The sequence below is a fragment of the Coprinopsis cinerea genome (genome assembly GCF_000182895.1).
Source record: "Coprinopsis cinerea okayama7#130 chromosome 10 map unlocalized cont3.10, whole genome shotgun sequence".
NCBI classification, from domain to species: Eukaryota; Fungi; Basidiomycota; class Agaricomycetes; order Agaricales; family Psathyrellaceae; genus Coprinopsis; species Coprinopsis cinerea.
The window spans coordinates 1,531,829-1,553,694 of record NW_003307535.1 but is presented as its reverse complement, the minus strand read 5'-3'; the positions used below and the strand labels follow the sequence as shown (position 1 = coordinate 1,553,694).

The following is a 21,866-nucleotide window of genomic DNA, read 5'->3' as shown; positions in this document are numbered from 1 at the left end:
TCCATCGGCCTCCATCACCCAAAACGACTGTGAATCCGCAGATATCGGCAGTTTGTGTAACCACCTTGTAACGTGAAGGCTATTTAGTATCCATATTTTCCCAGTCCTTCACACCCTTTCACACCAGTGACTCATTGACAGTCGGCGACAATGTGCCGCCCGACTCCCGAGCAACGCTCGAAGCTCGACAAACGGCGCTCGCAGAATGAGAATGGGCATCGCGGTGAGAATGGGCATCCCGGCATCCCGGCAACCGTAACGACTGATATTGGCAAGGAAGAGGTGTACGGCGAGGGCGACCCAGATCCTTCTGAATTGCTTCCACAAATGGTTCACCCTGGGATGTCTGGAGAGGGTTCTTCCCATCCGATTGTGATGGGTCTAAAGAGGCGAGAACCAGTGGTGCCTGTAACGTACTAAATCCCTTGACGGTTGACCGGGTCCCAGAAGGTTGAAACGACGGGCGTTTCGGCCTAATTTGAAGATTATTGTCTCCGCAAAGTATGCGCACACAAATACGAATCTGCCAGCCATCTGCCAGTTCCAACGCCAGTAGATGTGCGGCATACGCGAGGCCTGCATCCCATTGACATGCGTATTAAACGTTAAACTTCCGTATCCAACTTCTCCCATTCAAAGCGAAGGTCATTAAATGTGGGAAGGGCGCACAGCCTGTTCCTTTTCCAAGCAACTTAGAAAGTGAAGGGAAGATGAAGACAACGACGACACCGACGCTGACGCTGATGACTGAAGAACACTCCAGTATCCTGCTGACATGTCCGCCCATCTGTATATCGCAACAAAGATATTCTACTATATGAATGTCTATGTCATTGTCCATCTCACCAAGTCACGGGAAAGAAAGCAAACATTAACGGCCACCACGGACCACCTGGCTAAGTAACAATAAATCTAATCTTCGTCATCCGAGTCTGGTGCCGGTCCGAACCATTCCACTTCCTCCACCATACCCCTCAGCGCCTCCACTTCGCTCACCTGCATGGCATGACAATACCTGAAACCCAAAACATCCAATCTCTTTCCACCCACACCCAGCCTTCTTTCAAGAAGATCGATCAAGGACTCCGCCCGAAGAGGCGGGTAGTCGTCGTCAAACCAGACATTGTCGAATCTTAGCGTCTTGAGGTTGGGAAGGTATAGTTGCTGATCGCCTTGAGCGTCTCCGTACGGAGATCGTAAGGTCGGGTCGGTCTTGAGGTAGGTGATAAAATAGCGGGCGAAAGGATCATCGGTGGTAACCGACTCGAGGGATGTGGCATGGCGGCGAGTCAGGAAATACCTGTAGTTTTCAAGGTCGGGGCCTATCTCACCCCGCATCTCCAGTGTTCGAGGTCCAACAAAGTCCAGAATGGACATGATGCGACGGACGAGCCTGGAGAGGGTGGAGGGCTGCTGGCCAGGGGAGAGGCTGAATGTGAAGTCGAAGAAATTCCGAGTGCAATGAGATGATCCCGAGAGCTCGATTTCTGTCGGATAATCACCCAGTACACTCAGACGATCAAAGAGTCGCATTGGTCGGGGCTTTGGGTGGATGGATCGGACGACGGGATTGGACCACCACGACGAGGCGAGGGCCGAATACAGGCTTGACACAGCCCGTTCATTATCGCCCTCGCAGTCAATAGTCATCCCCAAAGGCATTGGTAGCCGGAGATTGGCCAACAGATCGGCGCATCCCCGGCAGGAGCCTTTGAGAACCAGAGTCTGGAGGCTGCTGAGTGCGACAGGCGTCGATACTGTACTCGAGAAGGTCATATCCATCTCAGAGAAAGGTAGCTCCAAGTCCAGCTCGACCAGGCCTGTCATGTTAGACAAGGCGTCGAGGATTCTCCCGTCGGGTGGTAGCTCACTCGTGATTCTGAGTCGAGTTAGTCCAACGAACGACGAGTCAAAGCGGAACATTGGTCCACACCCGACCACGTCCAGAATCCCCAGGCGAGGGAAAGTATCGCGCGTGAACTGAGTTGGGAAGATTGGAAAATGAGCTTCATCAGAAGCCCGGACGTGCAAGCTCTTCAACGCTGGCATAGGGCCAGACCACGGGGCTACCAATTTGGACAGCAGAATCGGTGGGCCTTGAAGCCGAACCTCTCTTAACCGGGATGGTTGCTTCAGCGCTTCCACAACTGGCGCCGGGGGGAGTCGGGTAGTGACCCTGACATCAATGCGAAGGGCAGATTGTTTAGACCTGTCGAGCATCGCTTCCAAGCAGTCGCTTTTCATGGAAGTCCCCATGTGTGACCATAGAGGAGGGCAGTCCAATGCGATCTGCCTCCATAGCCGGCAAACATGAGTAGTCCCCTTGATCCATCGAATTCCGGTGGTCGAATGTCGGTACTGCTTAAAGATAGAAGCCATAAGCTCTGGAGGTAGCCGTGAAATATAAGCCAGTTCGTTTCTTTTCCTTTTCAGTTCCAGGATCTGGCGTTCCAGGGCAAAGATTTGAGCGTCCAACCGTTGGTAAGCCGCCTCTCGTTCCACATTTGAGAGTCTTTCCATGGTAGTCCCTTTAAGATGTATCCTGTCTTTACAACATGAGTACTTCCGATGTGCATCGTAAAGGGAATCAGACGGACCTGTGGCAATGGTTGGGTGAAGACCTCGTGCTCCGAAGCTCCAGGCTCTCATCGCGTCATCATCTCCGAATCCTCAAGTTTGAATCTCAGTTTGAATTTCGATTCCTGCCTCCACTGACGAATGTGCCAGCTCGAATTTGACATAAGTCCTTGCCCCCTCGATAATAAGTAAAGGTTGTTCCATAAAGCACCGTCAGTAAATTTACATACAACATAACTCACATCTAACCAAACAAAAAGCAAGACAAGGCGACAAAAGATCTACAGGCGTCTATCAGTTATTTATACAACATAAGTAGTAGCATGGGGGTTGTGGGAGTGGTGCCACCAATCAAGGAAGAAAAGATCGTTCAGTTTTCGTTTTAGAGGGAAAGAAAGGGGTTCCAACGCATTTACCATCCATCCAGTTAGATTTGAAAGAGAGGCCAGAAAAAGTCGAGTCCATCCGTCTCTTAGGGCGAGGTCACACCCGCCAAAACCTTCAACATACCGCCCAACTCTTCAAAGTCGACCCTCCACCGGGCATCAGTACCCTTCCCACTGGTACTAACCGTCTCAGCACCATCATCCTCGTTCAACCGTCTCAAAAGTCTCTCGTCACTGCTGATTGCCAACAAGAAGTCGGTCTCCTCAACAGTGCCATCACCGCCCATACCACCACTTCCGCCATAGCCTACATACCCTCCGCCAGCACTTTTATGTAGAGCGAATTCGTCGGTATCGGGCGTCATCCAGGTGGCACGGCCAATATAAGGCGAACGAGCAGGCCCACCAGGGTGGGTGATAGCACTGATGGCGGTGGAACGAGAGATGTTGTTCGGCAGGACAAGGAAGGAGTTCTTGCCGGGGATGATACGCAAACCGAAACGCTCGCCGAGGGAATCGAAGATGTGGTTTTGAGCTTCGGCAGCTTGTCGGCGGGCCCATTGACGGTCAGGATTGGTTTCGTCGACAGTGTCGGTGCTCCAGAAGCGCCAGACGACAGACGCTTCGCGCTCCTCGACGAACGAGCCTGGGGTACGCTCAGTGAACTACAGAGAAAGCCGTCAGTGACAAGATCGGTGAAGGAAGAGTGCAAGCTCACGTAGTTCAGGATCTCCAGGCAGGCGCTCTTCCAGGTCAAGTTGAAGTGAGAGACCATACTGATCCACTGACCCTCCGAGTTGCGACTAGTCCTGGTCCGGATGAAGCAACCGTTCTCGGCACTTCAAGGTTTATCAACATCGAATGTTCCAACGAATAGAGAAGAGGACTTACACAATGCCGACCTTGGGCACAACCTTGGCAACCTTGCCCAACACACCCGTCCTAGCCAAACCACTAAGAACCCAAACCTCATTCCTCCTATCCTCGGAGAGGGCCTTGAGAACCTCCACACTTTCCTTGGGCCAATCTTCATCCTCCTCACTCCACTCATCTTCCTTCCTCAACGTCTTCGCCATACCCGCATGAGACAAGTCTCGCCTCCAGAGCGTTCCCTCAAAATCGATCAAAATGAGACGCTTCATCGAGTGCTTATACCGGGGAAGGAGACGGGGAAGGTCGAGTACAGGGACGGCAGACGGGTCGGTGCCGGACTGGGAGAGTGAGGCGAGGTGGGCGACATGTGAGCGGAGAGTACGGTTGAGGAAGGCGGTGACGAAGTTCTGGGCGGTTTGGGTAATGACGTGGTTGTGGAGATCTTCCCAGCGGGAGCGAGCCTCCTCGGGGCTCATGGTCAAGGCCTGGAGACGAATTAAAGGGATGAAGCGCGACGGTAGCAAGGAAAGAACAAACCTGTTCGATGGCCTTGGCAGTTCCTCGAGTGTCCCAAGGGTTGATCGCGATACAGCTGCGGAAGCCGCTGTAGCTGTAGGTACCGGTGAACTAGATAAATGTCAGCACAGGGTGCAGGGTGAAACTAGAACCGTCGCATACCTCACTGAGAATCAGGGCACCATGCTTCTTGGACTGACACTCGACCCACTCGTGGGTTCTGAGAGCCATACCCTCTCGAAGACTGGTGACGATGAACGCATCACCGACGGTCAGCAGGGCGAGGTACTGGCTGAAGGTCAAGTCCTGGGTATGGAGGAAGACAACAGGTTGGTAGGTGAGGGTGGAGAATCGAGAGTTGATGCGAGAAACGAAGTCGGCGACTCCACCAGCAAGCTCGTTGGATTCGGTAGTTTGGAGGGCAACTTGGATGAGGACAACCTTGCCTTGCCATTCAGGGTACTTGTCGAGGAAGGCTTCGAAGGCCGCGATCTTGTGTCGCACACCCTGCAGAAGTCATGATTAGAATCAGAATAGCACGGGAGCAGAGAATGACTTGCCTGAATCTCGTCGAGCTTGTCACGGCCGACAAGAAGCTTCATGCCGGCATACCGTTGCTTGAGAACCTGAACCCATTCTTCAACTTCCGGATCTTCCCTGTATCAGATGTATCTGGTTAGGGTAGAAGAGAGAAGACGTGAACCGGTGGACTCACATTCGCTCCTTGAGCTGAACGACATCGATGCCCATAGGAACGGACGCAACATCGACGAAACGACCTTGATCAGCCAAACCGTCCCGAACGCGCCTTCCATTCTTTCCATTGACAGAACCTTCAGTCAGCTGTTCGTCTCCTTTGTCTTCCGGAAGCTGAATGCCTTTTGGAAGTGCTTCGAAAGCCAAGATTCGGCTGACAGTCTGCCTGAAATGTCTGGCGTAGTTCGCGGTCTGGAATCCTACAAAGTCGGCACCAAGGACACCAAGAAGGAGATCCTTTCGGACGGACAAGCAGCGGAAGATTTCGGAGGAGGGGAAGGCGACGTGCATGAAGAAACCGATGCTGGCGGTGTTGGGGAGCCTCTTGCGGAGCATTAGTGGCAAAAGCATGAGATGGTAGTCATTGACGAAAATGATGTCGCCCTCTTGGTAGATGCTGGCGATGACGTCGGCGAAACGTTCATTGACTGCCTTGTATTGCTTGTAAGTGGCAGATTCGTAGAACATCTTGGTCTTGGGAGCATCGGGAACAGCATAATGGAGGCATGGCCAGAGAACCTGAAGACGAGCGTTAGCGAGAATAGACGTGTGTAATGGAGAGACATACCTGATGGCAGAACTCGTCATAGCAGCTTTGGAATTCGTCGTCGGGGATCCAGACAGGAACGCTCTCGCGTTGGCTGAGGAGACGCTCGTCAATCTCTTTCCTCACTTCCTCTCCGAATCCGTCCGTAGGTGTTCCAAGGGTACCAACCCAAACCTTCTTCCTCAGACGTTCACCAACGCTGTCAATGGCGTTGCGGAGGCCACCGTTGCAGACTGTCGAGGGCTCAAAGTGCCAACTGTCGGAGTCGGGATCGAGCTCCCTGACAGGGCTCACTGGCGAAGCAACAGTGGGGCGACGGGATCGCGACCGTGACTTGCGATGCAGTCGAGAAGAAGGACCGTCTGCACGGAATCCTTTCCGCCCGATGGCTGGCGGGGAGGTGGGTGCGAGAACATCGAGCTTGGGCGTTGCACGACCCGGTGTGGGCGTATCCTCAGCGAAGCGGGTGAGCTTGGTGAACGGGTTCGCGGTCTCCGTTGCAGGTGAGCGAACAGCAGGCGACGTCAGCCGAGACTGGGGGATGATAAGATAAGTTTTCGCCAGCGTCATGAATGTTGATCAACGTACCTTATCTTTCAGATCTTCGACAATGCTCTTCAGCGGACCACTGGCGCTAGGCGTCCTTGTGTGGGAGCTGTGTGGAGTGCTCTTGCCGGCGAGAGCGCTCTTTAGGGGCTTGTTCTTTTCGCTGGCAAGCCTAGCGGCAATGGCAGGGATCGATATGGGCGGAGCGTCCTCGAAGTTCCTCTCAGGCGTCGGGGGCGCTGACTCTCCAACGACCACGGTTGTGGGGAGGAAGAGGGACGCGATGATGACCCTATGATTTCTAAACGAGCTCATCGTCGTCGACGTCGTGGAGAGCAGTTGGTTGTTGTCGTGGATGGGGCTCTAGAAAAGCAAAGGAGAGAGGCGGGGAATAAAAGGTAAATGGCGAAGATGCCAGAAACGACGTCACAGATCTTGTCTTGCTTACATTATTATCACCTTCCATACTTGGCACATCCCTCAGGTTTTCCAGTCCTCCGCTGATACTCCGCAGGCTCTCTCCTGCCTCAGCGACGGTGATTTTCGGGATCGCGAAACCCATTGTTGGGTTCTTTAGACTTTGGCCAAGATGCGACGCGCGAACGTTGGTTTCTTGAGAAGCTGCCGGGGGTGGTAAGGTGGGTCCCAGGTGAGGCTGCCAACAGGGTTGAGTCCGACGGCGAACCTAGAAGCAGGGAGGAGAACAGAAACGATGCTCTCGCTGCTGCGCTGGCGAGGCAGATATAGGAACAGTTGGAGTCCCAAAGAATACGATCAACACCAGTTCATAAGTGGGTGTGTAACCGAGTCCGGGGGCTACGGTGTTGGGGGCTGTACGAAGTGTGCTGGTCCAACAATTCTTATGCCACTGCGCACATGTATCTAGTACATGACCAGGTACACGGATCGTTGGGACAACAGCGGCAACCCTTAATCCAACACAAATGGCGCTTCCTAGCCCAGAGTTAAAAACCCCAACTGGCAAGAAGGGGAAAGGGTCGGAGGGAGAGAAGGAACAAGCAAGGCCTTTCACCAAAGCTACGCAGGTCTGTCACGTATGTATTCAACTCATCGATATCATGATCGACCCTCTTTCTTACGTCCTATTCTCGGTGGCAAAATGAGCGATGGGTGGCGGATGACCTGTTGTCAGCGCTGGGCGTCACACCAAGTACCCCGGTCGCACAGCAATCCTTCCCATTCAAGAAAAGGGGATAGATTCTGAACCGAAAACCCTTGACAGAAGTACACAATTGGGAGAATTACTCCTTGGCCACTCCAATAACTCGTAAGCCAAGGTTTCGATACAGCTTAGTCTGGAGGTTAAATGACGAGCCCCCCGTCGAGTTATGGGATCGTTCGTCGTATTGGGCGACAATTCGAGCTCAGTAGTAACACTCTTCGCTTCGTACAGCTCGGTTAAGCGGTGCGCTACAGCCCAAACTACGCATTCATAGCTATTCGACCCACGTACCCACGTTTGTTCATGAGCGATTATCGCCATCCCATATGAAACTTTCCCGAGTTGTTTGAATCGCTGGTTAGTCGCTGACATCCTTGTAAGAAGAGATAGAATCCACGATATGAAAAAGAAGCGTGATCCGACCTTTGTCCCCTCCTTCCATCGATTCTACTTGATTTGTACAAGGGTTTGTACAAGGGAAAAGCAAATGGTACATAGGAACGACCATTGGCATCACTGCAACCCGTGCCGTGCACTGGAAAAGTCCGTTTACTTCCGTTAAACCCATGAAGACATCGAAAGCCGGGGCTGTGCCACAGGTTTGGTGGGAATGATAACCGGAGGAAATCCCTCGAGAGAAAGCAAATCGTAGAGCCATTTGAAAGGGAGATACACCACCCTTGCAAATCGACCAGAGATGAGGTGAGTACCTGGGGATGAATGCGAAATCTTCCACGCCAACGCAACGCCAACGGAGAATCCTTCCAGAGCAAGAAACCACCACAAGAGTCGTCGAGAAGAGTGGCTCAGGCGGAGGGAGAGCATATGTCCAGTCCAGTCACTCCAGTCTAGGTTTCAGCCTAGGCACTACTATGCAATCCCTAAGTTGTCGACCAGGGCAGCAGCAAAGCAGAACTACATGGTTTGAAATGGAAATTGACATAGGGGCCCTCGAGTCGGAGCAATGGCTTGCCAGTCAGCCGCCAGTTGGATCGACGAGATTCGAGTCTATGAGCGGAGTGTCTAAGAATGAGTGTCTCCTGATTCCGCACAAGAGGAGCAACTAAGCTCGAAAACCATTATGGGAGGGGACAGAATATAGTAACGGCGAAACGGAGAGGAACTTGGAAGGAAGAAACGTGAAATTGGAGCTCCGAATTCGCTCAGTTTGAATTTGGACTCTACCTACAGCGCCGACGACGGCGCCGAGCTTCTTCTATCACTTTGACAAGTTCGCCAAAGTCATTGAACTCTACACGTTTTTATTTCTACACGAGGCGTGTACCGCTTTTCCGCGCCGCACTGGAATTTGCCTATCAGTATTAACTCGAGCGACTTTCTTGCCCAAGAACTGGTGTGCAGCGATGCTCTCATTAACCACGAACTCATCGACTGAATTAATGTCTAGGGCTTGCTCGAATACAGCGCATGAATCGCGACCTGTCAACAGAGCAGCGAAGAGTTGTGCCCACGACAATTTCCTGGAATACTCAGAGCACCCATGCTCAAGTCCTGCCGCTTAATACTGGAATCACCAGCGTCGCAAACGTGCCCTCCAAGATTCTGGCCAGTATATTCCATGCATACCGGGCGCTGGTCTCCAGGATCTCCGAATTTGTTACGGTCTCTCATGTCTGTCGGACATGGAGGACCGCCGCGTTGGAAGATGCCTCGCTGTGGGGGTATCTCGACACCATCATGGGAGAGCAGTGGTTGAGAGAAAGTGTGGAGAGATCCAAGCAAGCGCCGCTTTCTATCGACCTGGAGCTCTCAGCGGAAATGGCGGAACCCTTCAAGGATCTCCTCCCTCACATTTGGAAGCCATCCCGGTTACGATGTGTTCGCCTGACAGGGGACCTCGCATTCCTTCACCCCCTCGCAGTGCTACATCCCCTGGACACTAACATAATGTCACCCCCTCAGCCGATCCCATTCCCACTTCTTGAGACGCTCATCCTCTGGTCTTCACTAACACTCCCTACCAGTCTTGTGTCCGATTCGTCAGATATGAGCCTGACACCCCGCCTCTTTCCCCAGCTTCGTGCCCTTGAGGTAGTGAGGGCGGGGTGGTACCCTCGCTTTACCTCCCCATTTCCCAATCTCAGACGGCTGAAGTTAGCCTGTGACATAGAAATTGACATATCCTATCTTTTGGATATACTACCAAAGCTGCCGCAGCTAGTCGACTTGGACTTGGAATTTAATGACCTCCAATCGATGCAACACGGTCACGATACTCCAGCATCCGTTCTTCGCCTGCCCACCCTGAAATCCCTCAAGCTGACTTCTAGTTGTCACGGGTGCGCCAGCTTTCTAGTCAACCTTCGGCTCCCGACATGCTTGAAGGTGCATATAGACTGCAGGGCTTACGATTACGACCTCAGCGACCTTGTCGGCGTGATCAACGCCCTTTCCTCCTCGTGGTGGTCAACGCCACCTGATTGTTCCCCAGCACAGCTTCCAACCTGCCCCATCAACCAGGTCACCCTTTCATACCCCTGGTTTCAACCGGACCTGAAACTCGCAGGTTTTTCTGACAATGGACAGACATCGTTCACCCTGGACGTTACTTTACCAGAGTTTGGTTCGCAATTTGACGATATCCCAGGCTACGATCAAAACCTCGTTCTTGGGGCAATTTCGACTATATTCGAATATTTGGACATAGAGCATTTGGAGTTGGAAGGAGAATTGGCACGGCAAGGAGAGGCCGAGGATACTTTCGCCGACATTTTGACATCCTTCGATACTGGGTATCCTTGCATCCAATCCATCACCATCAAGTCGTCCTTCCTACGCGACTTCCTAGCTTTCCTCAAGGACGAGATCGGTGAGCAGCAGGTGCCCTTTACAAGAGACGAGGCAGCCGAGTTGTACATGCGCTATCCAACGTTCGAGCTGCTGACCCTGGAAGGCCTGGAAGGGGCGTCCGTGGCAGACACCGAGTTCATCGAGATGTTCGCTGGGAGGATGCTGTGTAATCGTCACATCATTGAGCGGGGGTTCCATGACTTGTCCGAGGTAGCAGAGGACGACACTTGAATTACGGACGGCTTGAGGGTGCAGGACTGTACATCGACTGGAGATACTGGGACTGTGCTGCAGTACATCTAATATGCTTGTCGAACGAATATCACTTCACCTATTCCCATCATTCCTATATCATATGCTTGCTCGTTGGTGTTGTTCTCCCTTCGGATACCAGGGTATCCAAAGCTTGCTGTGTGGCGTGCGAGGTTCGAACACCCAGCTTCGGGAACATTGTGCCGCGAGAGCATCCGAGTTTTGGAAAGTCCCCGGGACTGCGGGACTCCCGGGGACTCACGTGCTATGTCGGAAATATGCGGCAACCGTCGGCACGGCTTACAACGGCTCTCCACGAATGCCGAGATCCCGAGCGTGGAAACGCACCCCAACTATGACGCAACGAGGATACCGCGGTTGGCCTTGCCGTGGCGACGGCTGGGAGGTCCGTTCCGACAGCGGAGCTGACGTGGCAACCGCGTCGCGACGGGGAGGTTTAGGGGCCAGCGCCGAGCCAGCGTTAGAGATTTCGTGGGCTGCCTAACGAGCTGTAGAGCAAGTGGAAATACAGAGGAATGAAAGGGGACATAACCGGGAGGTAAAGCACTACCAATTGCATGCACATATCGAAATACATGCAGATATACTGGCAGGGAATGTAAGATACGGCGCCAATAGTCAGAATCCAATCCAATTGCTTCAATGTACAAGTGCCTTCGCGTTGGGACTCCCTGGGATGCCTATAGGCAGGTCACAGATGGTTCAGTGGACAGCTGCCAGTGTCTGAAATGCCAGTAAAGCGTCAACCGATATGTTCATGTGGAGTTATGCGAGTACTCAACTTCACTCCAGTAGTCGTCGTGCACCGGCTTGCTCTTGCTGCTCGTCTCCAGGCAGGCCACATGCTCGCAGACTAAATTTTGCGGAACAAACTTGCGTGGTTTCCAGCTGTGCCTGGTTGAGAAAGAGGGGGGGGGGGGGGAGAGAGAGATAGAGGAGTGGTTGGAGAGAGAATTGGAGAGAGAAACTCGCCACCCTCTGGAAACAGCCTCTTGCTGGTTGTCCCGACTCATGATGACTAGCCTGGGCCGAGTCAACAGGGCATCGAGATGGTGGCCAGAGAGGTGTCGCTCGAGGTGTAAGTTGTGGTGCGAGTTGCAACAGGCCGCGACGCGAGGACGATTTCGACGTATTTCACGCGCGAGTGATGCCATCAAAGTCCAAGATTGCCTCCCAACTGTCGAGACTCGTCACAAACCACCTCCCCAGCTAGCCGTTTTCTACTCCTAAGGGCCAAAAATAATAGAGTATAGTCTCAATACATGTATAATCCAATATATTCCATAAAATCGAATAGCTGTTGATCTGGGGAGGAGGTATGAGAGATGTAAGTGTCGGGAGCCTCAATGAGCCTGCCCTAAAGTAACCCATGGGCGCCTGTTGTTGGCCCAGCTCAAATGCTCGAGCAATTTGCAGCTGTTGTTAGACGTAGTATATGTACAACTGATGCGAGGTAATACAATGATTTATGTACTAGAAGAACATATAAAAGCTTGGTGTGATGTACAATGAAAAGTAAAGTGATGATGTGATGTGCAGTCTGTATGAGAGCCCACAGGTGACCGGCAGTGGTTCCAGCTGAGAAGAGCGAGTATGTGGGTAGAAGTTAAAACGAGCGTTGGCGCCATTCTGTAAGCTCATTTGACGAGGGAATGTGCTGGGATTCCAAAATTATATTCACAAGCTCTGGCGTTGCCATTTTGGTTAGTCTATCGAGCGTGAAGAATAGAAAATAAACATACCAGCTTTCTTGGTTGCCTTTGTCACCTTTGAGGGAATTTCACGTTCTTTAATCCACGCTTTGAGGTGCCGAACTGTCCATAGCTGGTGGTATATGAATCAGTCACTGTGACGCAAAATACAGATAAAAAAGAACAGCAAACGACTCACATTTAATGCTTTCTTGACGTCACCAGATGTAGGAACCGGCCCTGCTGCGGTCAGGTCTTCCACAACAATCTCCAAGTCTGAGTTTCTTCCTGAGCTTCGCAAAAGGCTGACCTGATCCAATGATAGTTAGCATCTATGAGAGATCAATGAGGAAGGTAATAAATACACTTACCTTTGGCTCTACGACGGTCCAAAGGACCTGAACGGTCTGGTCGAGATAGGCGTCACTCAGATATTCATCATCTTTGACTGGGATGTTCCGGTCTCCGCAGATGATACGGGCTGCATGACACGTGCGGATAGCGGCAGCAAGAAGCCTCGCAGCGTGTTCGGCACTGCCAACTGCATCCCAGGAGGTGATCGTGCTCCTCAAAGTCAGGGATCCTGCAGTAAACTGGTGGTGCCCCCAATTTTCGTTGCCATCGTCCTTCGGAATTGCAGGGTCATTGGGGTTGGCATTTTCGATACGCTCGAGGAACTTGAGGAACTGAGGGCTAGCCTCTCGTGGAACAGACGATGGTGCAACGACTTTGGAGAGCTCTTGTAGGCCATCGATGAGATCCGCCGAATGAGAGATCGAAGGGAAATGTTGGAGCTGGGAGCGTAGTTTGACGAGGTCATGGGAGATCTCGATTGATGAGATATCTACAGGCCAGCGTCCCGACTGCTGACCTAGAAATAGCAGGTCAGAATAACGATAAATAAATGTGTAAGATTAGAAGAGAACTAGAAGAGAACGTACCAAAATCATCCTCGTCTTCATCAAATTGACCCACAACATTGCTGTTTTCGTTGTCGCAAAGCATTGCTGCTGCTGCTTCCTCATATTCGTCATCGTCTTGGCGGACCTCCCCAATTTCCTCCTCGTCAGTCTCTTGCATGGATCTTGGAAGAATGTAGGAGTTCCAGAACCGGAAGATATCCTTGTAAGGCTCCGACAAGTCTTTGCCATCTTTCTTTCCTAAGTTCATCCCCTCGATGAGAAACTTCTTGTAAAAATTGAATGCTTTCTGATACGGGAACTTGGAATTGGCACCGACAGGTTCGAGATACTTGTCGTTGTTGTGAATGAAGATCACCTAAATGGATGCACAGTAAATATCAGTTCATCAACACAGACAGTACTAACGCTCACCTGAATGCATGTGCGAGAGACGAGACCTGGGCCTGCTTTCTTGAAGTACTTTATCCCTCGGGATTTTGGGTCGGGCTTGATTTCTCCATCAATAAGCCATTCCGGTATCAATGAATTTTCTGAAAAGAGGTCAACGCGCGCACACTACAAGAACATTAGTGCTGTTCATACTCTTAAAGAAAAAACATTAAAGACTCACCATCGGGAGCTCTGGGTTACGGAAAACACCCTCTCTGAAGTTCCGAACCCCATCTTTGAATAGGATTGGTGGGAACAACAGCAATGAGAATCGCACCATCCTCCTATCGTCCAACGCCTCGTCCCAGACAAGCTTGCTGAGGAAGAAAGATGTTTCTCCCCGCTGCTTGTACTTGTCAGGTGCATAGAGTGAGGCTATGTCATCAGGAGCATCGAATATCACTGCTGCTGCTGCCTTTTTTCTGAGGTCCGAAATCAAGGTTCGTCGGAGACTGGACACAGCATGTTGAAACTTTAAAGGGGAGTAAGGACACAGTGTAACAGAGAGGTTATGTGACGGGCTTACCACTGCCTGAAATGCAGGTGACGTCTGCAGCTGGGGGTGGTATAGCTCATCGGTTTTCTCGTATAGCTCTGCAATAATAGCAATGCGTAGGGCCTGAGGCTGTTTCTCTTTTTCACGGGGGTACCGCCCTTCAAGACTGTTGGTATTAGGTCGGGGTTGCATGAACCAATCAGCGTCGATGAACATTTCGTTGTTGAGGTAGAAAGCTCGTGCGATATCTCCAATTTTTTTGTCATGTCCGGGGTGTCCTGTTGTTGGGTTTTGACGGTTGCCTACCGGTGGAGCGGTGTAGCTGCTGCTGTCGTCGCTATCAATACCGTCGTCCTCAGCTGTCCTGCCTTTCGCTTTCATCTTTTGTTTGGCTTTAGCCCTCTCTTGCTGCAGAAGCTGCCGTAGCTCTTGAAGCTCCTTGGTTAGGCGCTGATTTTCAAGCTGCTGCTCTTGCAGTTTCTATCACAATACACACGATGGTTCAGTTCGATGAATAGGGACTAACAGAAAACAGCCACACCTTGCTCTGGTACTGCTGCAAGAGCTCGTCGCTGACATTGGGACCGGAACATGGGACGTTGATGTCGACGTCGATGCCTGAGAGGACGCCTGCTGGCTGGGGTGGTGGTATGTGCTCTCGATATCAGTCTCGGAACGTAGTGAGAGCTCCTCCAAGTAGTTGTTGAGAGCTTCCTCTTCATCCGAGTCGTAGGCGACGGGCTTCTTGCCCTTGTTCTTGGACATTGCCAGTATGGCTGGGAGAAGAAGTAGTCCACGTCAACACAAGAGAGAGAGGAAAAAGAAAGAGAGGAAAGAAAAAAAAGTGAGCATACTTGACGTGAAATAAACCAAGGAATTGTTGCCGGTGGACCTTTCTAAAGAGGAAAGCCATGTGCCCCGGCTAATTATGAGTAACGTAACTCATATATTCCATTTATCGTGCTTCATATACCACTGAAAAACAGACATATTAGCTCATGACTCGTGAGTGATAATATTCAATGGAAAGTGACGAACCTAAATGTCATTCTACGAAGGCTGTGTCTAGCAGTAAGGAAGATACAATAATGTGGGTAGATTTAACTATCTAGATCAGCATGCGAAGCAACTCTCGAACGCGGAGAAACATGTCTGAATCTACGACATCGAAGACTAGGTAATCGGTTTCTTGCTCATTCACAGGGATTAAAACGGCACCACGGACAATAGAACGCGCAAAAAACAGCTCTGCACCTGTTTGAACAGCCCTCCTGACACGATAGAACCCCGCACCTGCATCCTTTGCACTCTGGTTTCTAGGAATTGGTGCGGTATATGGAAGGGCCAATGCGATTGGAATGGCGTCAGAATCTGGTGTTCCGGGGGCTTGAATGGTGAATAGTGCGAGTAGGCGAGCAAAGATGTCTCCTGTGGTTGTCTGAAGAATAACCGAGTCGTAGCGAGGGCGACCATGAAAAGAGGGGGAGCACCGAAGCAGGTCGCGTTCAATGTCCCATGACTCCTTCGAGGTGTAGACTACCTCCATTGAGCGGAATGAACGAACCTGTTACATGATTGAACACGATGTTACATCCGTGAACCCACAAAGGCCATAAGGCACGTACCAGTGTCGAGTTGCGGATGGTAATGTCGAGCCCATTCAATGAGCAGAAGTCGCTCAACGATTGGCTGAGATTGACCCCTTCAAAGAAGCGGGCATGCTCTCCAAGTTCTTCCTCGTAGTGGAAGTCAAATTGGTCCAGTGGGCGCGCCTTTCGAGGTCCTTGAGGTGCCTTGAGGGTAACATTTCCGAAGCTGAAGCGATGCTGAAGTTCTTCATCGGCGCAGTCCTCGGCGTCCTCGAGTGCTTCAAGATGAACGTCAATAATTGAGTCAATAAAGTCTATGACCTGGCCACGTTGGTCTGCGCTAAGAATCTATCGAGGTTGAAGGATTAGTGATTGAGGAAAGAACACACGGTCGATTTACGCACCTGTTTGTCTGCGTCTTTGAAATTAGTCATATACTGATAATAGAACTTCAACGCGCGGTGCATTGTTTCAAAGGTTTTGGTCGTGTAGTTCCGTGTTACGCCTTTTGCAAAGATGTCTCCAGGAAGATGCATCTGAAGATGCATCTTCGGAAATAACCAGCTCTTGCCTTCGAAGAGATCTCCAAGCTTCTGTAAGGGTAAAGATGAGATAGGCGCCACACAGCTAGAGTATGTGTACCTTGATCTCTTCGCAGAACACTTGAAGTTCCTTCTCGATCTCTTTCACCGTGGACTCAGTATGAACTTCGAACGACGAGAATGCATTGAGGTTCAAGAAGATGCGGAGGCATCTCAGAATCTGGAGGGTTGGCTTATCGGATTTATCAATCACACCGTCGTATAGAATGAATGGAAAGAGCTGAGGTTTAAAAAGTTAATAGAAGTAAGCGACGGGGACCATTGTCATTTCTCACCCGCGCCAAATCTTCCCACTTGTTCGAGTCTTGAAATGATTTTTTAGTTGTGATGTTGTCGTAATGAGTCAGTCCAGGCCATCGTGGAACTGCGCTCGCCCTGCTGAAAGCTTAGGTGATTTGCTAGAGTCAAGAGGAATATCACAACAGACCTTGAATTAATTCGTTTCTGCACTTCCGGTGTTGAATAAGGACCACGATCGAAAATTTCGTAGAGCATCGCCAGAAGATGAGTTTTTGCCAGCCCACCAGGGTAATTATGCAGTCGGTCAAACGACAGGGCACGGTGAGGGTCCGAGTTCGCGATATCTGCAAAAGCATTCTGACGAGCCGAGTCAGCGGACAGTAAAGTTGAAATAGGAAATGGATACCTTGATCGGTCGGACGTTCAGCTCCTGAAGTTTCTTGCGTGCAGTGCCTTTGACTCGTTCTGGTGCATCAGGCCTTTCAAGTACATCAACCAGCTTTTGAGTGGTCTCCGCATTTCGATATTCCCAGTTGGTAAAGAATGTTGCAAGGTTGTCCTCGTCGACCAGACACACGGGGCACTGCTTAGTCTTTGATCCACGTATACCAGCCATCACTGCCCTAAATACTAGTCAGACGCAGCCCGGATATCATTATATCAGGAGGAACATGACATACTGCTCTTCATAGTCGGCCGAGAGCATCAGAATACATGGGAAGAGCCTTCGGACAACCCCATCCACCGCATTTGTAGTAAACCCCATCCTTTGAGATGTGTTCTGATAGACTCGAGTATCTCTCGAAAACTATCGTGCCATACTACGCGCTTGTACTCCACCCATTCTGTGCTTCGGTTGGATTTCTTGTCCTTCTCTGGGATCTATGCAAGTTGTTAGGGGAACGCTAGTCTGAGCCATAGGTAAACCACGCACGATTGGAAGCCATCCGACCACACAACCTCCACCGATACCTTTCCCGTTCCTTATATGAGCGGGGAGGTTTGCAATCTTGGCATACACTGGGTACGCCTTCTTGCCCCCGAACGACGAGAGCTGTGTCTTATCAGCATAGACGATCAAACAGAGAGGTACTCCGTCGTCAGGTAAGTTGTCCTGTATCCCATAAGCCTCATTTCACACTCAAACGATTCCAATCATACCTCGATCTTTGCCCAGTCATCCCCTGTCCACGGCTCCGTGACAAAGCGCTCCCACATCTCATCGTCGTTCTTCTTGAACATTTTCACGCTCTCCCAAACAAACTCCGGTGCTAGTTTGGGGTTCTCGACCAGTTCAAGTGCCCACTTCCATACAGACCGCACCCAGACATTGTACTTGTGAGGTTCTTCCTTGAAGGGCACGTCAACAGTGTTGCATTTCAAACTAATAGGGGTACGATTAAGATACATTCAATACAGGACGTAATTCACATGACCAACAACATACAGGAGTTACAAGGCATGAGGCATCCTTCCAAGCATCGTGGATTGCCTGACTCCCGTTGAACGTGAGGGTATCCTTCCTATCGACACATTTGTTGATGAGGGAGAGCAGTTCCTTCACATCATCGTCGCGCATTGCGGAGCGAAAGATGAGTTTTGCAAATCGATAGTCGGCATCCGTTTGGAAAGGGAAGTATGGGGACTTCGACGTCAGAGATGGGAGGGGAACGCGTGTGTTGGCACTTGCACCTGGACGTCGCCGGCGTAGGTTGTACTGATCGGTCGTGATGTGTTCCGGTGCCCGCTTTCGTTTTGCGTGATGCTCGATTCGAATGTCGGAAGGTGGGTCCAATCTTTGTTGAGGTTGCCCTATCGCGATTAGCTCAACCAGTGAGGGAATGCCGATGTGGGTTGATAATACAATACAGCGTACCTCGGGAGCGGAGAGATGAACCTGCTTCGGCGTTCATGCGCAAATTGGGCACGGGTTGCCTGGATGTCGCTGCGGATGAAACATGTGAGCAAGGACACCGGTCAGAACGATGCTTGTAACTCACATGTCTTACGAGTCTGGGACGGGCGAGGGGACAAGTTCTCCCAAGGATTCTTCGGTGGGTCAACAACAACATGGCCTGGGGCTGTATCTGGAAGAGCTTTGGAACCTGTCAGTGAGTCACCGCAGCACATCCTCTATGAAGATAAAGCTCTCACTGGCTGTACGTTTCGCCCATTGCTCCTGATCCTCTTTCAGCGCCCTTCGTTTGCCGCACGACTTGCTGTGGCTAATTTGCGCGGCTTTCTTCTCAAATACAGCATTACAGCCTGCTGTGCACCGGTGTTGCATCGTAGAGAGCTGAGGGGTGGGATTTCGAAAGGAAGGAGCGGAAACCGCTGTACTGAAGGTCAAAAGGCGGCTTGTGGGGTGCGACGGGAGAGGGTTCCCTGCCACGCCTCGTCAACAAAGCCGCATTCGTTCCCACGGTTATCCCATGGACCTGGGATCGTTGGGACGTCCAAGGCAACGTGGTGACGCCGGACCGTTTGATGAGATGGCGTTGCGAGGAACCCTTTGGGGCTCCCACGCACAATTCGTGGGGACCCCGGTCCGAGATTTCCGACATACATCACATAGGCGCTAAGCCGATAATCGACGCGTCGCTCATCGTTGTATACTAGGGCGGGAGAGGCAGGTTTTAGAGTATTTAAAAGGCTATATAACATTCGATAGAGACTGCTACGGCAATATCAACCACTTCATTGTCCAAGCAGAGTCGGTGGCATCCACGCCCAGCGCTGAATCGACGTGATAGGGCGCTCGACAGAAGTGAACTTTAAGGGTTTACAGGATGGTGTCGTCGTCATCACATGCGGTGCGGGCGAGTTTGTGAGCGAGGGCAGGCGGGCCATAGAGGGCGGGGTCTTGCAGTTGGGGATGGTAATCCTGTGTGTTCTGGACACTCTGAATTAGACTTCAGGAACTATTTGTGAATGGAGAGCTACGGTTACAGAAGGGCGCCGTCCTCGACGCCATAGGTGCTGGCGCGAGAGGCGGCGGGGTAGTTCCCTAGTCGATGTTGGCGGGGTGTTGCGAGTTTCTTGTTCGAGGGTGGTGTGCAATCCTCCCGGTCGTGAGGTAGATACGATGAGCGTCCTCGTCCTTGCACCAGCGCGGTGGGCCAGGTTGAGGGAGGTGCAGGGCAGGCGAGATGATGGTATTGCAAACAGCAATCACCCATGGGACCATCGATGGTCACGCCCGCCACCGTCTAGTCTGTCGTCGTCGTCGTTGCTCATTGCTCGACGCGTTGGTGACTCGAGGGAGTTTGGTGGGTCATGCTCAAGTCACGGTGTTTGCTTTCATGTGACTGTCCCGCTCCCGCAGTCTCCCATCATCCCCGGGACTTGGCGGATGTCGTATGTTCTGTGTGCCGCCAGGGGTTCCGTGATGGATTGATCCGAACTAAGGGGATGTTGTTCTGGTCACAGTTTTGTTGATCTCTCCGAATTTCAATTTGACCACCATGTTCGTTCTACTGACCAAGGCACCTGATGAGGTACTATGGCAGCTATGGCAACCTTCATCGGTCTTCAAAGTACAATGAAGAGTGGCATCTCGGGATTAGGAGTATAATGCAGGTCGACCTTTGTCCAGCATACTGCTAAAATCCGCGTTTATAGCGGGATCTGGGAATCGCCATTGCGTTATTCCACCTGTCGCCCTCTCAACCTTGCCGATTCCATCTTTACGTATCTACAGTTGTGTTCAGGTGAGCTTTGAACCCATCCCCGCTCCCTCAATGACTCTGACTGCCCGGGCAGCCATAGAATCCAATGGCACTTCAATGCACACACATCTCAACCGATGAAGACGTGGTGATGGACGAAGATCCAGCTCCAGCTTCAAGGCGCACAATCTTTAACTCAGGTCGACACCTATGGAACCGGCTTTTCTCCAACCCCCGCCGCATTCTCCCTTCCTCAACTGGCATCTACATTCAGGAACAAGCGGACCTTGGCACTCCTCATCACTCTCAGGAAGGACTACTGTCAATGGAAGTCGACGCACCACAGTCCACGTCGCGACTCCACATCAACGCGCTCCCCGTCGAACTGCTTTGCGAGATATTCGTGCAGTACACCCACTCGTTCGACGATGGAGCGCCCTTCCTCCCAGAAAAGAAACCAGGGTTACGCGACACCGTCTTTCAAAACGCGACCCGCAGCAGATACGAGCTGGACGTATCGGTACACACAGGACCTCATCCACCAACCCGATCCTTCTTGGCCATGTCTGTCAGCGTTGGCGCGTGTTGTCACTATCGATGCCCGAGCTTTGGTCCAGAATTTGCGTTGCCTTTCCTACGACCTCCGACTATCGCTTGCTTCATATGTGGCTGGAACGATCAGGCACGCATCCTCTCGACTTGACTATCGTCCACTCAGAGGGAAGATACCCTAACGATGGGATCGTACACGCCCTCCGCATTCTCCTTGACGAGGAACACCGCTGGAAGTACCTATCCCTAACTTTGGGCGAAGGGGTTGACCGCCTCTTCGAACAGTCCACTGTCTCATGCACGTTCCCTCTTTTGGAGACTCTCGATATAGATCTGCGCGATTGGAATGAGGACGTGGCGGCCAAGTTCTGTCGCCGGATACACGGCACACCGAGCCTGACACGACTTCGGCAGGACAGCTTCTGGAAACACGTTTCTATCACCCCGAGCATCCCTTGGAGCGTTTTACAGGACGTGGAACTGAATGCACTGGAAGCTAGAGAACTGAAGGCTGCTTTCTCCCAGGGCTTGCGTCTCCAACGGCTAGTTCTCCACCATGTTGTGGGCACTGTCGATCGGTCATCTCCCACACCGTTGACGCTCCCGTGTCTCAGAACCTTGGGGCTTGGGTCTATCGAGGATGTCTCTCAGATCCTTCGCATGGTGGCTCTTCCTGCCTTGCACGAACTTCACTTGCTCGGTGGAATTGGATGGCCTTGTACCACTCGGGCTGCCCATGACGTCCTTCAAGAGATAGAACGATTCGGATGTCGCCTCGAGAAGCTCGCACTGAACCTGGGTCGTAACGCAGACGAGGATATACTCATAACCATCCTCCAATCACCGGTTATGGTGCACCTTAAGGCCCTTGCCGTCAGGTCTAAGACCACAAGTCGACTTCTACAGTTTCTCACCGCATCCTCGTCTTCTCCTCTGGCACTTCCGGCGTTGGAACATCTACTCCTTCCCAACTTGCATTCGAATGACGGTGAACTGAGAGACATGGTGCAATCCCGTGTCGAATATGCTGGCGGTTTTCGTGCGGTGGAGGTGTGCTTGCACACCTTGGGGCATGTGATAGTATGCTTCCACTCATCGCGGCGTGTGATGGATAGCACGATGGATTGCCCCAAAGTTCGGATGTCATTTAAGAATGTTTCTAGCTAGTTCCTCTGTGTAATTTTATGGATAATATGAAAGTTTCATTT

General features: G+C 51.5%; 7 protein-coding genes across 7 annotated transcripts; 3 read left to right on the top strand and 4 right to left on the bottom strand.

Annotated features, from left to right (window-relative positions):
- Window positions 1-150: 150 nt before the first annotated feature.
- CC1G_11728 (hypothetical protein) lies at window positions 151-420 on the top strand (the record flags this gene model as incomplete). Its single annotated transcript, XM_001834267.1, has 1 exon — window positions 151-420. One exon carries the CDS (start codon window positions 151-153, stop codon window positions 418-420), a length of 270 nt encoding a protein of 89 aa, XP_001834319.1.
- Window positions 421-912: 492 nt separating this feature from the next.
- Window positions 913-2,545, bottom strand: CC1G_11727 (hypothetical protein; the record flags this gene model as incomplete). Its single annotated transcript, XM_001834266.2, has 1 exon — window positions 913-2,545. The coding sequence occupies exon 1, from the start codon at window positions 2,518-2,520 to the stop codon at window positions 913-915; it is 1,608 nt and encodes a 535-aa protein (XP_001834318.2). The 5' UTR covers window positions 2,521-2,545.
- A 504-nt stretch (window positions 2,546-3,049) lies between these two features.
- CC1G_11726 (trehalose-phosphatase) lies at window positions 3,050-6,763 on the bottom strand (the record flags this gene model as incomplete). Its single annotated transcript, XM_001834265.2, has 10 exons — window positions 3,050-3,628; window positions 3,682-3,802; window positions 3,855-4,321; window positions 4,374-4,463; window positions 4,515-4,859; window positions 4,943-5,009; window positions 5,068-5,627; window positions 5,677-6,189; window positions 6,244-6,564; window positions 6,650-6,763. 10 exons carry the CDS (start codon window positions 6,761-6,763, stop codon window positions 3,050-3,052), a joined length of 3,177 nt encoding a protein of 1,058 aa, XP_001834317.2.
- A 2,049-nt stretch (window positions 6,764-8,812) lies between these two features.
- Window positions 8,813-10,426, top strand: CC1G_11725 (hypothetical protein; the record flags this gene model as incomplete). The annotated part of the gene is made up of 1 exon (XM_001834264.2): window positions 8,813-10,426. One exon carries the CDS (start codon window positions 8,813-8,815, stop codon window positions 10,424-10,426), a length of 1,614 nt encoding a protein of 537 aa, XP_001834316.2.
- A 1,648-nt stretch (window positions 10,427-12,074) lies between these two features.
- CC1G_11724 (hypothetical protein) lies at window positions 12,075-14,772 on the bottom strand (the record flags this gene model as incomplete). Its single annotated transcript, XM_001834263.2, has 10 exons — window positions 12,075-12,154; window positions 12,211-12,292; window positions 12,359-12,469; window positions 12,531-13,030; window positions 13,101-13,437; window positions 13,494-13,637; window positions 13,693-13,983; window positions 14,038-14,487; window positions 14,549-14,625; window positions 14,685-14,772. The coding sequence occupies 10 exons, from the start codon at window positions 14,770-14,772 to the stop codon at window positions 12,075-12,077; spliced, it is 2,160 nt and encodes a 719-aa protein (XP_001834315.2).
- A 343-nt stretch (window positions 14,773-15,115) lies between these two features.
- CC1G_11723 (hypothetical protein) lies at window positions 15,116-18,725 on the bottom strand (the record flags this gene model as incomplete). The annotated part of the gene is made up of 15 exons (XM_001834262.2): window positions 15,116-15,571; window positions 15,633-15,944; window positions 16,001-16,189; window positions 16,239-16,418; window positions 16,474-16,573; window positions 16,626-16,795; window positions 16,845-17,061; window positions 17,119-17,219; window positions 17,279-17,320; window positions 17,373-17,552; window positions 17,600-17,788; window positions 17,886-18,250; window positions 18,315-18,383; window positions 18,439-18,543; window positions 18,593-18,725. The coding sequence occupies 15 exons, from the start codon at window positions 18,723-18,725 to the stop codon at window positions 15,116-15,118; spliced, it is 2,808 nt and encodes a 935-aa protein (XP_001834314.2).
- Window positions 18,726-19,523: 798 nt separating this feature from the next.
- CC1G_11722 (hypothetical protein) lies at window positions 19,524-21,809 on the top strand (the record flags this gene model as incomplete). Its single annotated transcript, XM_001834261.2, has 5 exons — window positions 19,524-19,707; window positions 20,060-20,148; window positions 20,207-20,626; window positions 20,680-21,708; window positions 21,774-21,809. 5 exons carry the CDS (start codon window positions 19,524-19,526, stop codon window positions 21,807-21,809), a joined length of 1,758 nt encoding a protein of 585 aa, XP_001834313.2.
- Window positions 21,810-21,866: the final 57 nt, after the last annotated feature.